General features: G+C 36.4%; 1 protein-coding gene across 1 annotated transcript; it reads left to right on the forward strand.

The window, feature by feature from the left end:
* The first annotated feature begins 7582 nt into the window (after positions 1 to 7582).
* Positions 7583 to 14048, forward strand: LOC128528670 (zinc finger protein 239-like). Its single transcript, XM_053501689.1, has 2 exons — positions 7583 to 7829; positions 12774 to 14048. Exon 2 carries the CDS (start codon positions 12780 to 12782, stop codon positions 13629 to 13631), a length of 852 nt encoding a protein of 283 aa, XP_053357664.1. The 5' UTR covers positions 7583 to 7829; positions 12774 to 12779; the 3' UTR covers positions 13632 to 14048.
* The last annotated feature ends 1513 nt before the right edge of the window (positions 14049 to 15561 follow it).

Genomic DNA, 15561 nt, shown 5'->3' on the forward strand with positions numbered 1-15561 from the left:
CTCCAAACATACTTTTGCTCAATACGACCAAAGAGTTCTATTTTAACCTCTGCGGTCCACAGGACTTTTTTCCAAAATGCATTAGGCTGTACTGTGTGTAATGGTTCTTTTGCAAAATCCTGATGCTGAATTTTGTGGTAATGATGCAGAAGAGGTTTTCTTCTGATGACTCCTCAGTGAAGGCCTTATTTGTGTAGGTGTTGCTGAATAGTTGAACAGTGTACCACAACTCCAGTGTCTGCCAAATCTTCCTGGAGGTCTTTTGCAGTCACATAGGTGTTCTGACTTGCTTTTCTGGCAATCCTGCAAGCAGTCCTCTCTGAGTTATGCATACAAGTGCAGACCATTGATTGCAAACAAGATTTGTTAAAGTATTTGTCCTAACAGATTTCTTCAAGACCATGTTACAAAAATTAATACACCCCAATGAAAGTCTTAGGAAAACAGCTACATTTTAGACAACAAAATCCCAATTAACAAGAACTTAACTACAGCTGAGTCTAATTATTTATTAAACTATTTTATAGCAGGCAGTTGATTATAAAAGGGCGTCACTTAACAAAGAATGCCCCTTCCCATTTCATGCTGTTGGCAATTGCACCACATGGATGAAAAATGTCACAATAATCTGAGATCTGAGAAGGACAATAATTTCTTTACACAAGAAAGGTGGAGGTTACAAAAAGATTAGCAAAGCTTCACTCATCAGTCAGAATACTGTAGCAAAAGTGATTTACCAAAGATGGAAATGCAACCATCTTCCAGAGACGTCCAGTCTGTCCACGGAAGTTATCACCTTGACAGGAGCGTCTTCTGATGAGACAGGTTGAAGATCATTGCCATGCAAGTTCATCTTTAGCAGTTAGCTAAAGATGTAGAAAGCTGAACTGGGGTGATTGTTTCCTGTGACACAATACGGCATACACTGCGAAAGAATGGCATGCATGGGTGTCCCACAAAGGAAGCATCTCTTGAAGGCCAGGCACAAAAAAAGTTAGCCTAGAATTTGCCAGAAGAAAAAGAAGACGACTACTAGGACTCTGTACTCTGGAGTGATGAGACCAAGATAAATGTTTTTGGAACTGATGGCTTCAAAACTGTACAAAGAAAAATGCATGGTGCCTAAAGTGAAACATGGTGACGGCAGTGTCCTCCTTTGGGGCTGCATGAGTGCTGCTGGTGTCGGGAAGCTGCATTTCATGATGGTATCATTAATTGATGGATGTACTTCTCACTATTTAAAAATGATGTTACCATCACTCTGTGCCCTTGGTCGCCGTTCACTTTTCCAACATGATCCAAAATACACATCTAAGGCCACTGTTGCATTTCTGAAGAAGAACGGGGTAAAAGTAATTCAGTGGCCAAATATGTCTCCTGATCTGAATCCAGTCAAACACCTATGGGGAATTTTTTAATTAAACCTCATTCTCCATCCAGTATCCAGACTTTAAAAGGGAACGTTCTTGAAAAAAATAAATAAATAAAATTAATGTTGCAATTTTTTCACCACCTTGTTCATTTTATGCCTGAAAGACTCAGTGCAGTCCTTACAAATCATGGAGGTCACACAAAATATTAATCGTAGAATATTTGTTGTGGGGTGTATTCATTTTTTCATCAAAAACTAAAGATTTTGTATTCTAAGTTATATTATTAACCTTACTTTCATATCATGAGCTAAACAGATGTTCTATTAAACTCAGTTTTGTCAAAATAAAAAAAATTGTTTCTGTGTTCATTGAGATTAAGATCTACAATATATACTGTATATATATATGTGTTAATTTTAACATGTCATGGTAAAAGCTTCCCTCTGCCTGATGCGCTGAAGTAACACATGGGAGCGGCACGAGATAACTGAATTAGGGTGTCTTATATGATTAGCTACTCTAGTTACACTTTATGTGGGTTTGGATAACACGTTTAATAATAGTCAAGAGCTGGTGTAAAATTGTTTAATATATAGAAAATATTTTTCCAGTTATTAATCTCTTATGATAAGAGTTTTTGAACATATGCCTAGTCTAAGATGGGGACACAGGAGACATGATGAGCCTTGTTTCAAGATTTGAGATTGAAAGAACTTTATTAATCCCAGAGGGAAATTCTTTCACATCATAAGCCATGTCCACATAAGTCCACACGACCATATAATGCTGTTTCAACATTTAGCATAAAGTAGTGTCTGTAAAAAAAAATAAAAAAATTACATAAACATTACCAAAATAACCTTCTAGTAATTTATTGATGTTTTTATTGAATTTATTTATTGTTTTTTTTTTGTTGTTGTTATATTGTTAATTCAGAGGATATCTGACATTATAGATTTATGTCCTGTAGATTTATTCATAAATGTTGTATTGTGCTTACCCCTGAAGTCTTATTTACATTATGATTATGCTGAATGTATGTATGTAAGTTGGTATTACTGTTTCATGTTACCAAGAAGAGGTTTTCTTTCCTTTCAATTTTTTTTTTTTTTTGATAAATCACTTGCCATGTATCTGAGAAGGCCAACAATGTTCTGTTTAATAAAAAATAAAATCATCTACCTGGCAAATTCTAAATGACTTCCTATTGAATTCATATTACATTTTTTATTTGTGTTTTTCAAACTCAAAAAAAACCTTAAAAATTCATCTTCAGACATCAAACTGTGCATTTGGATTTTCATACATCATTTAGAACCAAATGTAATCATTACTTTTAAAAACGCAAAAATTTAACAGGTACTGGAACTTACCAAATACTCATATTATTATACATTTTGGCAGAGGTGGAAAGAGTAATAAACTTTTGTACTTAAGTACAAGTACAGTTACTTCAGTGAAATTTCACTTGCAGTGCATCCGGAAACTATCCATAGTGTATCCCTTTTTCCACATTTTGTTATGTCACAGCCTTATTCTAAAATGGATTAAATTAATTTTTTCCTCAGAATTCTATACACAACACCCCATAATAAAAAACGTAATAAAGTTTACTTAAGATTTTTGCACATTTATAAAAAAAATTATAAAATTGCGAAAGCAAAGGATGATCAGGGGAAACGGGATGCCCCTGAGCTCAATTTTGCCAAGGCTGTGAATACTTATGTACACATGCTTTCTCAATTTTTATAATTTTTAATAAATTTGCAAAAGTCTTAAGTGCATCAGTCAATCAGTGCAGTGGTTTCCCTGTTGCATTATTTTTTTTATTATTATTCATTTTCATTCATTTATTTTTACTCAGTAGAGAATATGATTTCAAATGTAGTGAAGTACAATACTTCAAACAAAACATACTTACGTAAAAGAAAAATTGCATATTTTAAAAACTACTTTTTACAGTAATAGGAGTAAATGTAATTTGTATTTTAGTCATAGAAAGAACTAAAAACTATTTAAAAAAAACAGGTGATCACAATGTATGTATTTGTGCTACATTGCATATGTGATACATTTTAATAAATTTGCTAAGTCATGTTTGTTTAGCTGGTTAATAAAGTAAAATTAAAATGCAGGAGGTGGAGCGATAACATCTAGATATAGTCAGGCACTTCTTAGCACACAGTATGGGCTTCTGGACTCCATGTTGTCCTAGTGCAAGGTGCAGAGAAGAGGTCAGCAGTGTGGTGTGTTAGCATTTACCCCAGTGCATGAATGGGTTTACTTTGTGTCTGGAGACAGACTCAATCTTTTGTTTGTGCTTATGCACAAAACATTAGTTTAATACTTGGGTTTCTTTGGACTCCTCGGATGGGGCAGTGGGATGTGTCCTCATGGAAAACTCTAAAGTTAAACTGGGGATTTTAATGTTCAAATGGACATACAGCAAAACTTGCAGGATAGTAACTAGAAGGAATTGACTGTCCAAGCTAAACCAGAGTAGTATTTTATTAGTGAATTTCTGTGCAAATCCCAGTTTATCCCTAACTAACATCATGTTCAGTGGTCCTGCTTGCCTGATTTTTTTTTTGCAGGGGTTTTAAATGTATTCATTTATTAACCATATTTTTCACTCCAGACCAGATTTATTGCTACAGATTAAGTTGAACAGTGATTTAGCCATACTGATTACAAAGTCAGCACTCAACTCTGTTCTCTTGGCTAATTCTTATGTGTTAAGGCAAGGCAAGGCAAGTTTATTTGTATAGCACATTTCATACACAATGGTAATTCAAAGTACAAGCGTTTGTCTAAGAACTTGGGAAAACTTTGTTGTCCCTTGACCGTGGCACTGATTAGAAGGTTCCCTATTCTGTTTTTTATTTTGGTTCCCATTTCTTGTGTCCTTCTTGTACAAAATTAAGAGATTGTGACACTGGTGTATTGGACAATGGTAGGTTTCTTGCCTCCCATGCATAAGGCCTGGGTTTGATTCCCATTCAATGCCCAAATCCTAGCCACTGGATGCAGTGCCGGTCCCAAGACCAAATAAAATGGGAGGGTTGCATCAGGAAGATGTAATGTGGAAAGTTGCTGTGCAGATTAGATTTTCCTCTGTGGTGACCCCTTGACGGGAGCAGCCGAAAGACAAACATCATCAACTAGTGCATGAAATCACATGTCAGTTAGGCAGCATCCTTATACAGCAATTCCAGTTAAGGGAACACCAATTAACCACAGATAGATTATTTACTTAAACATGGTCTAGGTGCCTAGTGTATTTTAGTGCCCATGACAAATTCCTTATTTTGCACCAACCCTCTGGAGGCTTGCAGGACCACTCATACGGCAAACAGCACGAGTTTGAGCCATTTATCCAGTTCCAGGTGTCGCCATGAACAAATTTAGGATGTACAAATCAATTTAATGCACAGTAATTCATGCATTGTTCATGGACTGCTCAGTGGGCTAAAGTCCACTCTTCAGATAAAAGTACATTTTGCATTTTATTTGGAAATCAAATGATTCTGAAGGGAGAGAGCAGAGGCACAGAATCAAAGTTGCTTGAGGTCCAATGTAAAGTTTGCACAGTCACTCGTGGATTTTGGAGTCATGTCATCCTACCAGGAAGTTTTAGAGCTCTTCATGCTTCACACTGCTGACCAGCTTTATGGAGATGCTGATTTCATTTTCCAGCAGCACTGGGCACCTGCCCACACTGCTAAAAGTACTAATACCTGGGTTAAGGACCATGGTATCCCTGTCCTTGGTTGACCAGCATGCTCGCCTGACCTAAACCCTATGAAGAATCTATGGTGTATTATGAAGAGGAAAATGCGAGACATCAGAAGAGCAAAGCAGAAGAGCTGAAGGCTGAAACCAGAGCAACCTGGTCTTCCATAATACCTCAGTTGTGCCACAGACTGATCACCTCCATGCCACACTGCATTGCTGCATTAATTCATGCAAAGGGAGTCCCGACTGCTGAAAAGTATGAACTTGTATACTCAATACTTCAGTGCTGTCCAGGTTCATACTTTTTAAAAGCACTTTTCCTTTTAGATGATTCACTAAAACTTGAGAAACAAATCTCTACCGTGATTGGATCTAGCTTTTATCAGCTCCGTACGCTCGCAAAGATTAGACCTTTTCTCACTGATAAGACTCTAGAGATGGCCATTCATGCTTTCATTACAACCCGCCTTAACTATTGTAATTCTCTTTATCATGGTATTTCTAAATCTCAAATCGCCCGTCTTCAACTGGTCCAGAACGCTGCTTCTAAATTTCTCTTGAAAAAGAAAAAAAGGGATCATATGACTCCGCTTTTAAAAGCCCTTCATTGGCTGCCTGTTCAATTCCAAATTCATTTTAAAATTTTACTATTTGTTTTTAAATCGTTACACCAGCAAGCACCCATTTACTTATCTGAATTGCTGCACCACCATACCCACCTGAGAAGTTTGAGATCCTGTGACAAGAACCTCCTCTTAATCCCACATTCCAGACTCAAGCGTAAAGGTGACCGTGCTTTTTCGGTTATTGGGCCTCGTCTTTGGAATGACTTGCCAATTGATATCCGAATGGCTCCTAGTTTACCTATTTTTAAATCCCTTTTAAAAACCTATTTGTTTTCCCTGGCCTACTAGGCGCTACTGTGCCTACTAGTTTTATTAGTTTTGTGTGTATCATGTACTTTTAGCTTTTTTATGATGTGTACAGCACTTTGGTCAGTCTCGCGGCTGTTTTAAATGTGCTATATAAATAAACTAAACCTAAACCTAAACCTAAAAGTCCAACATTTCTGTGTCGATCATCTTTTTTTTTTAAAAATCAGTCATAAGTAGTATTCAAATTTTCTGAAGTACTGAATTTGGGGTTTTCATTGGCTGTAAGCCATAATCATCGTCCAAATTAAAGAAAATAACCACTTGAAATAAATTAGTCTGTGTGTAATGAATCTATTTATGAGTTTCACATTTTGATAATAATACAGATAAAATTTTTTAATGATATTCTAATTTATTGAGATGCATCTGTGTGTGTGTGTGTGTATCTATATAGATAGATAGATAGATAGATAGATAGATAGATAGATAGATAGATAGATAGATAGATAGATAGATAGATAATCGGAAAACCAGAGAAGTCAGAGGAAACTCACCAAACACGGGAAGAAGATGCGAACTCCATGCACACAGACTCAATGCGGGAATTGAACCCAGGAACTGGAGATGCAAGGCGACAGACAAAATTACATATTTTGCAAACAATATAAGATATTTTAATACTAAATGTATTTCTATATGTTATATATGAATATATATGATAATATTATGATAATATTTAACACTTTGTGGTCATCATATCACCCTGTCACAAGTCACTTTAAATAAATCACTTTTAAGCATATTTGCACTGCACAAGACACTCTAAATATGTGGATTGCCCAAACGCTGGACATTACCATTCCTTCATTACCATTTATTCTAACTCCAGTCCACACAAAAATTACATAAATATATACCTACCCATTCAGCTGCTCTTATTGTTCTATATTTATTCATACATTCTTCAAATATTTTCTATATTGTATATTTTTGTTGTACAGTTATTTTATTTTTAACTTTAATCTTTATATTTTATTTTATTCTTTCCTAGTTATATTTACCCTTTATTTTAATTTTCATATTTATTTCCTATTATTATTCATAGTCCATTTTTAGGTCACGAGCAGTTGTCTAAACATTTCACTGCATATCGTACTGTGTATGACTGTGTATGTGACAAATAAAATTTTAATTTGAATTTGATATTATTTATAATATATTAAATAATATACATCATGCTATTTTTCTGAAGTGTATATAGATTTTTTTGGCTGACTATATGGTGGCACGGTGGTAATGTATATACCTTATTATTTGCACTTTTAGTAGATATTAAACTGTATTTCATGGCTGAAGTACCTGAACTATGCAATGACAATGAAGTTATATCTACCATCCCACTCAAATGAGGAACAGAACAATTCAAATATTTAATCATCTGTCATAATCATAAAATAGTGTTTAATTCTAATGGGACTAAAATTTTATTATTATAACTACTTTTTTTATGTACAGATCTCAAGTAACAAACTACTGAAATTTATTTCACCGGATGATTTTTCTGCGATGAACCCTAAACTTCGCGAGAGGTCACGTGATCCAACATGGCGGCGCTCTGCTGCTGAAACTCCTGTTTGCTTCTTCAAACCAAACTTATTTAAAAATTACTACAACAACAATAATAATAATAATATCTTAAAGGCGGGGAAACCTGATAGATTTGTGCACACTTGCTTTAAGGGATATAATATGACGGAGACTCGCAAATCCAGTGATTGAGTTAAACCTGAGAAACACGGTGGAGACTGTACTGCAGACCCGGAGGATATAAACACGCGCTGACCCGGTGAGTTCATTATAATCCGGATTCAAATCCAAACTAAAATTACTACGTTCGGTACAAACAGAGAGACGCGGATTTGGACTGGGACAAAAAAGTGGCCCACATCATAGTTTATTGTCATTTACAGATAACAATGAGGCATCATTACCGTAATGAAATTCTTAGACCCGTGTTCCCCAACTTTACATTAACATAAATATAGGAAGAGGAGAGGGGGGAAAGGGCGGTAAAGGTACTACAATTATATATATATATATATATATATATATATATATATATATATATAAATGCAAAGTAATCTGTATGTGCAAGTAAGCTTTAAGATAATTTAGTATTTACATGTAACAGTGCAAGGTGCAATGAAGTATTTTGAATATGGATTTAAAGTGGAATTGTTTAAGTGACATTGTTAAGAGTCCAGTAGTTATGGTGAGTGTACACTGCGTTCCAAATTATTACGCAAATGATATCTTTCTCTGATTTTCATAATTAGTAAATGCAAATGACAGTCAGTATACTTTTCTAGTCATCAACTATTAGGGTATCATTTTAATTTTATTGAACAAACCTCCTAATGATAACTATTTATTTAAAAGAATAGAAAACTGAAAATGCACTGTTCCAAATTATTATGCACGACAGAGTTAAAACATTTTATAGGTTGTAAAGAACTGAAAATGGGCTTTTGTTGAATTTGCAGCATTAGGAGGTCATATTTACTGAAATCAAAAGCTATTTCAATCGAAAACATCCTCACAGGGCATGCTACATCTTAACATAGGACCCCTTCTTTGATATCACCTTTACAATTCTTGCGTCCATTGAACTTGTGAGTTTTTGGACAGTTTCTGCTTGAATTTCTTTGTGGGATGTCAGAATAGCCTCCCAGAGCTGCTGTTTTGATGCGAACCACCTCCCACCCTCATAGATTTTTTTTGAGGTTTCTCCAAAGGTTCTCAATGGGGTTGAAGTCAGGGGAGGATGGTGGCCACACCATGAGTTTCTCATCTTTTATGCCCATTGCAGCCAATGACAGAGGTATTCTTTGCAGCATGAGATGGTGCATGAAGATGATTTTGTAACGAAAGGCACGGCTCCTCTTTTTGTACCATGGAAGAAAGTGGTCAGTCAATATACTTTGCAGAGGTCATTTTCAAATCTTCAGGGACCCTACAGGGGCCTACCAGCTCTCTCCCCATGATTCTGGCCCCAAAACATGACTCTAGCACCTCCTTGCTGATGTTGCAGCCTTGTTGGGACATGGTGGCCATCCACCAACCATCCACTACTCCATTCATCTGGACCATCCAGGGTTGCACGACACTCATCAGTAAACAACACTGTTTAAAAATTTGTCTTCATGTATGCCTGGGCCCACTGCAACCGTTTCTGCTTGTGAGCATTGGTTAGGGGTGGCCGAATAGTAGGTTTCTGCACCCCTCAATGATACACACAAGTCAGTGCTCAGTGAGACGTTCACAGTTTATTGTGGGAGACAGGAGTGTATATACGCACACACACAAAGAACCAAAGAAAAGGTGGATGCAGGAATGTTTACATCCAGTCTGAAATGCTTTTAAAAGATAAGGTAAAGAAGAACATAAATTTAGGAGTAGCTCTGCATTTACGAGCGTTTAACAGTTTTCACCCTTTAACATAAACTACTATAGAATGTGTTTATTGAAAGTAGAGATCGACCGATATGGGTTTTTTAAAACCGATGCCGATGTTTAGAGGTCGGGGTCAGCCGATGGCCGATATGTGCTGCCGATTTTTTTGGCCGATTTTTAGGGCCGATATCTTGAAGTTTTCTCTTTCATTTGCATGCTAAAAGGTCACACTAATAATGAGTGGATGCACAACATTTCTAAACTTAACATAATTTATTGAACAATGACTTATAAATAAAACAGGTAATATAAAAAAACTGTGAATCATTTACATAAATGTTTTAGAGCATTTATCTAGCAGAATTTTTCAAGTTTGTTGAAACATGAATAAACTTAAATATACATTTAAATTAAATAAATACAACATAAATAAAATAAATAAAAATCAATTACACTGAAAAATATAAAAATAAAAACTAATATATACAAAACATAATAAAAAAAATTATAATGACGTGCTGAAACACTACCAACTAGGGCTGCACGATTTGGGAAAAATTTTACATTGCAATTATTAAGGTCAAAATTGCGATTTACGATTGCGATACGATAAACAAGTGGTGTGACTCAACTTGCTTGTTATCAAGGAAAATGCACTTACATTACTAATAATGCTAAAATTGTAATTTCTCAACTGAGATATAGTGTACAGTGCAATCTAGCAACTAGAAATGAACAATGTTTTCTAATTAAAACAAAATTTTACAAATTTAAATAACAGTAACATCTTTACATTATTGAATTAAATTACATTAAATTAACTTTTAAATTAAATTAGAAAGTCAAAAGTACAGATAAATAAAACAAATACCTATTTAAAAAAAAATATTTTTACATTTTGTCCCAAAACAGGGACATTTAAGGAGGATGTAACATACTTTATTGGTATTCTTATCAAATCACTCACCATTTTTAATCTAATGATAAAAAAGAGATTAAAGGAAAGAAAAGTGTCCTTTAAACATATTAATTTTAGAGTCATGCTAATCATGAAAATAATTTAAATGAGACATTTCTAGTGTTCTTTGTGACACAGATTTCTACACTGTATTTCCATTTATTCTTAAATAAATCTGTTAATAGCTGTCCTCTCTAAAATACAGTTAAGTAGCTTTAAATATGAAAGGATTAAATTAATTTAACTTACCGATGGCCAAATTCAGTCTATGCCCGAAGCACTGTAACCTAGTCCAGTGATTAACCCCCCCGCTTTGGCAATGTTCGTGCCGTTGTCTGTTGCGACTGCGACCAAACCATCCTTACAGAGGTCCTATGCAGCCAGTGCCTCTGTTAAACCCGCGGCTACAGTATGTTCTCTTCGGTGTGATTGTCAGGGAAATACGATGTTTGCAGGCAACGGCTTTTCAGTTCAAACTCATTGTGCGCGGTTAGGCTAATATATGTCTCAGTCGTCCTGTTTGACCAAAGGTCCGTAGGAGTTAAAAAGAATTTCACTGCAGTTATTTCAAGTTAAACGTCGCTACGTCACTTACTGAGACTTACAAACACATCTGTAATAATGTGTTGTTTTGTTCTGCTCACACTGGGTTGTGCTTTGTTTGGTCTTTTTACTACTCTTGGCTTTTACCGCCATGCATTTATCATACTTTTCTGTGTTGCTTCAGGTGCTGATATAAATTTGTCGTGTTGCCACCTGATGTAGCGACTTTAGTTTTGCCAATTTTGCGCAGTACCTCTTTCTGCTTAGTGTCCGATATCCTGAAATCAAAATATCGCCAAATAACAGAGCTTGCATTTTTTCTGGGCACAAGTTCAGCGTCGGCCTCTTCTGTCTCCACACTGCACTGCGGAAAGTCACGTGACCACCAGCATGCGCGCTACACAAGACTGACTGGTTATTTTTTATTTTTGACATAAGAAATGGCCATACAGCTCTTAGAATGAATGTCTTGTTACGTCCGTGAACGCATTTGTTTATTTAATATAATCGCAACATTTGCTGTAATGTAATCGCATAGGCTGACATCGCGATTGCGATATGATTAGCCCTAACCCTAGCAGCACTACTAGCAACCAGCAACATTTCTGTTCGGTATAAATGACACAGAACATCTGAAGTGCATTCTAGTGCATTAAAGTTTTGGCTTGGGGTCCTTCACACGCGGCAGCAGCACATTCCACCGCATCAATAACATGGGACTGCCCGCGGATGTGCCTGACTTTAAATCGGCGCCACTAAACAAGGATATCGGCCGATGCCGATATATTAAAAAATGACAAATATCGGCGCGATATATCGGCCGACCGATATATCGGTCGACCGATATATCGGTCGACCTCTAATTGAAAGTGCAGCTTGTGTCGTGGTAAAGAAAGACACTCTGTTCTCATGCACACAGAATATCATGAAACACTTAAAATCAAATATTTCCTACAAACAGTTTGGTGATAAACAATGTCTTTTCCCACATGATGGAGCACCTTGCCACAAGGCGAAAGTGATAACTAAGGTGATCAGGAAACAAAACATCGAAATTTTGGGTCCAAGGCCAGGAAACTCTCCAGACCTTAATCCCATTGAGAACTTGTGGTCAGTCCTCAAGAGGTGGTGGAAAAACAAAACCCCAAATTTCACTAACAAGATAGGATTAATTACTTGTTAGTGAATGTGACTGTACATTACCAAATGCAGGGGCAGGAAACCAATCGCTCTCGTGTTTGAATTCCTGTGATATCCCGGATATGAAGACATGAATTTTAATACCTGAATTTTGTCAACCCTAATTTTGTTGAACTGAATTTGTGATGTTAAAAAATAATGAAGATTGTATTGAAGACCTGAAAATATTTTTAAACAGCAATTTAACTTGAATATTTTTTCATTACATTTCAAATGCTTGAATTACATTCCCATTTGAAATTCACACATTTTTATTGCAACAAGTTTTAACTACTGGGTAATGTAGGATTTGTTTCATCGCAATCGATCCACAGGAAGAAAAGATATGCTACTTTGAACTTTAAATGGAAAACGCCCTTCTTATATCATAAAAATCTACCTTGAAAAAAATGATTAGTTCATCTCAAAATTCAACTGATGGCGCTGTACATTTTTCAGTATGCACTTATGAGTGTGCAATTTCTACTTAAAAAACTACTTCATAAGCGTGATCTCACACCTTCATTCCATCCTAATTAACTCAACTTGGTTGATTTGTTTATTTGCTAAAGAAGCTAATACTAACCCAAGCATGTTAAATGTACATCAGACAGAATAACTAAAAATAACTCTTTCTTGTGTCTTGTTCTGCCACAGAGTAAGATGTCGTCATCTAGTCCTCTTCAGGCTGAGAAGCATCAAACAAGCATTTATGCAGAAGTAGGCAAGGAGAAGACTCACTATTGCTCGTTGTGTGGAAATAGTTTTACTACCAAGGGTCACCTTCAGCGACACCGTCTAATCCACACAGGAGAAACACCGCATCACTGCTCAGAGTGTGGGAAAACATTCCGAGAGCAAAGCCGCCTTAAAGACCATCAGCGCGTTCACACCGGAGAGAAGCCGTACGAGTGCTCGCTGTGCGGAAAGAGATTCACGCAACGGAGTAATTGCAACAAACACCAGCGGATTCACACGGGAGAGAAGCCGTACCTCTGCTCGCAGTGCGGGATGAGTTTTACCCAACAGAGCAATTTTAAAATCCACCAGCGGACTCACACAGGAGAGAAGCCGTATTATTGCTCGCATTGCGGGAAAAATTTTCTAAACCATACTAATTTTAAAAACCACCAGCGCATTCACACTGGAGAGAAACCTCATCACTGCTCAGAGTGTGGGATGAGTTTTTTAGAGTTAGGGTCCTTAAAAAGACACCAGCGCCTTCACACAGGAGAGAAGCCGTATCAGTGCTTGCACTGCGGGAAGAGTTTCACGCAGCAGAGCAATTTTAAAAAACACCAGAGGATTCATACAGGAGAGAAGCCGTACCAGTGCTCAGAGTGTGGGAAGAGTTTTTCACTGCTCAGTTCTCTGACGGATCATGAGCGCGTTCACACCGGAGAGAAGCCATATCCCTGCTCAGAGTGTGGGAAGAGCTTTTCGCAACGCAGTACTTTGAAACGACACGAGCGCACCCACGTAAGAGAAAACAATTACATAAAAAGACTATCGTGAAAATGAAAAAAAATTAAGTATGTGGATTGGAGTTTGAGAGTCAAGAGTAATTCACTGTACTGCACTTATACCATGGAGTGTTATGTTAGGGGGAACTGCTCATTATACATTAATAAATTATTCATAAGGTGATTCACTGCAATATCATACTGTGTATGGTGGTGTATGTGAAATTTTTTTTTATTTGATTGGAAACACATTATATAGTTTTGAATAACACCTCCTACTAATTACTTCCATACTTCCCATCATGTAATCTTTATTAGTCACCATTGTTACCCTGCCTGTTTGCAGCACTAAAACTAAGGCTACATAGGATACAAAAAGTTTGAGTAGTTCATAATCATCTTATAGGACCTTGTTATGAAATGTTTATATTTGGTTTGTATATGTAATAAATTATCGCATGTTACTTAATGTATGAGTTTATGAATTCATCTAATCAATCACTGCACCTTAAACGTTGCTGCTTCTCTTGCATGACAGACCCTTTACTAATTGTTAGTATAAACATACACTGCCTGGTTAAAAAATGTCACACTCTCTAATTCTTCATTAGATCGACTTTTGCCATCATGACAGCCATGGCATTGTTTCCACAAGGTTTTGCAAAGTCACTACCTTTATTTCCATCACATTTCTTTCTTTTCAAGATCTTGTGTTGATCATGGGAGAGTCGGACTATTGCGTAAAGCCTCCTCCAGTAGCAGTCCAAAGATTCTGATTGGCTTTAAGGCGTGGACTCTGTGGTGGCCAATCCATGTGTGAAATTGATGTCTCATGCACCCTGAACCACTCTTTCACAACTTGAGACAGATGAATTCTGCCATCATCATCTTTTAATATGCCTGTACCACCAGGGAAGAAAAAAAACCTTAATTAGTATATTGATTTAGGTCATCTCTCCTCATTTTTGTAGATGTATAACATTGCTAAGCCTAGACCTGGACCAAACCACTGCCTCCTCAGGCTTGCAGTCGGCAGTAGGCATGATGGGTGCATCACTTCATCTGTCTTTCCTCTTACCCTCATGCGCCCATCGCTCTAGAAGAAGAGAATCAACCTGGACTCCACAGACCACATGACCTTTTTCTAATGCTCCACAGTCTTCTTTATGCTCCATAGCAAATTAAAGCCTATTTCCTCTGATTAGCCTCACAGATAAGTGGTTTTCTTAAGGCCACACAGCTGTTTATATTCAGTCCCTTGAGTTCTCTTTACACTGTGTGGGTGGATAGGCTCATACTTTCACTATTAAACATACCTGTGAGTTCTACTTTTTTTATATATATAATTTAATATCATGCATTTAAGTGATCTCCCATCACACTCATTGAGGATATTCTTTTAAAAGACTTTTTTTCCTTGAAGATGATGATTCAGCACTATCCTCCCAGATTTTAATTATGCGTTTTTTAGCTCTTAATTTAATTTTTGCAGTTTCAGCAATCTGCTTAGTTCTTTTCTTGATGCAGGATAGTACTTTAGCCCTGCTGAACAGAGTAATATTATCTATCATATTAGTTTTATCTAAGCTCTTAACTATTTGCTTAGTTAAATCCAGGTGTTAATTTTTGTTTTGGTCAGGCAGTATATATTTGAGATTGTACTGAAACATTAGAATACATTTCTATGCTCTCTGTCTGCAATTTACCTATTGGAACATTATAAGTTCATGTTGAAGTTCCCTATTCAAAATGTCAAATGTCTGATGTGCCCCCTTTTTTATTATGTGAAGAAGTATGCATCTAAGCTTGCCTTACTTAAAATACATTTTAAAGGGCTTGTATTGCACCTTAGGTTTCATTGTGTTCTTTTGGGATAAATCCACAGGACAGTCTAAGCAATGGTGTCCTAGAATTCCTAAAAAAAAAATTCTTACCTGGTGAAAAAAGTAGTGGAGCATCAATCTGGTGCAATCTGGCAGCAC

Source organism: Clarias gariepinus, chromosome 8 (assembly GCF_024256425.1).
Source record: "Clarias gariepinus isolate MV-2021 ecotype Netherlands chromosome 8, CGAR_prim_01v2, whole genome shotgun sequence".
Lineage (NCBI taxonomy): Eukaryota > Metazoa > Chordata > Actinopteri > Siluriformes > Clariidae > Clarias > Clarias gariepinus.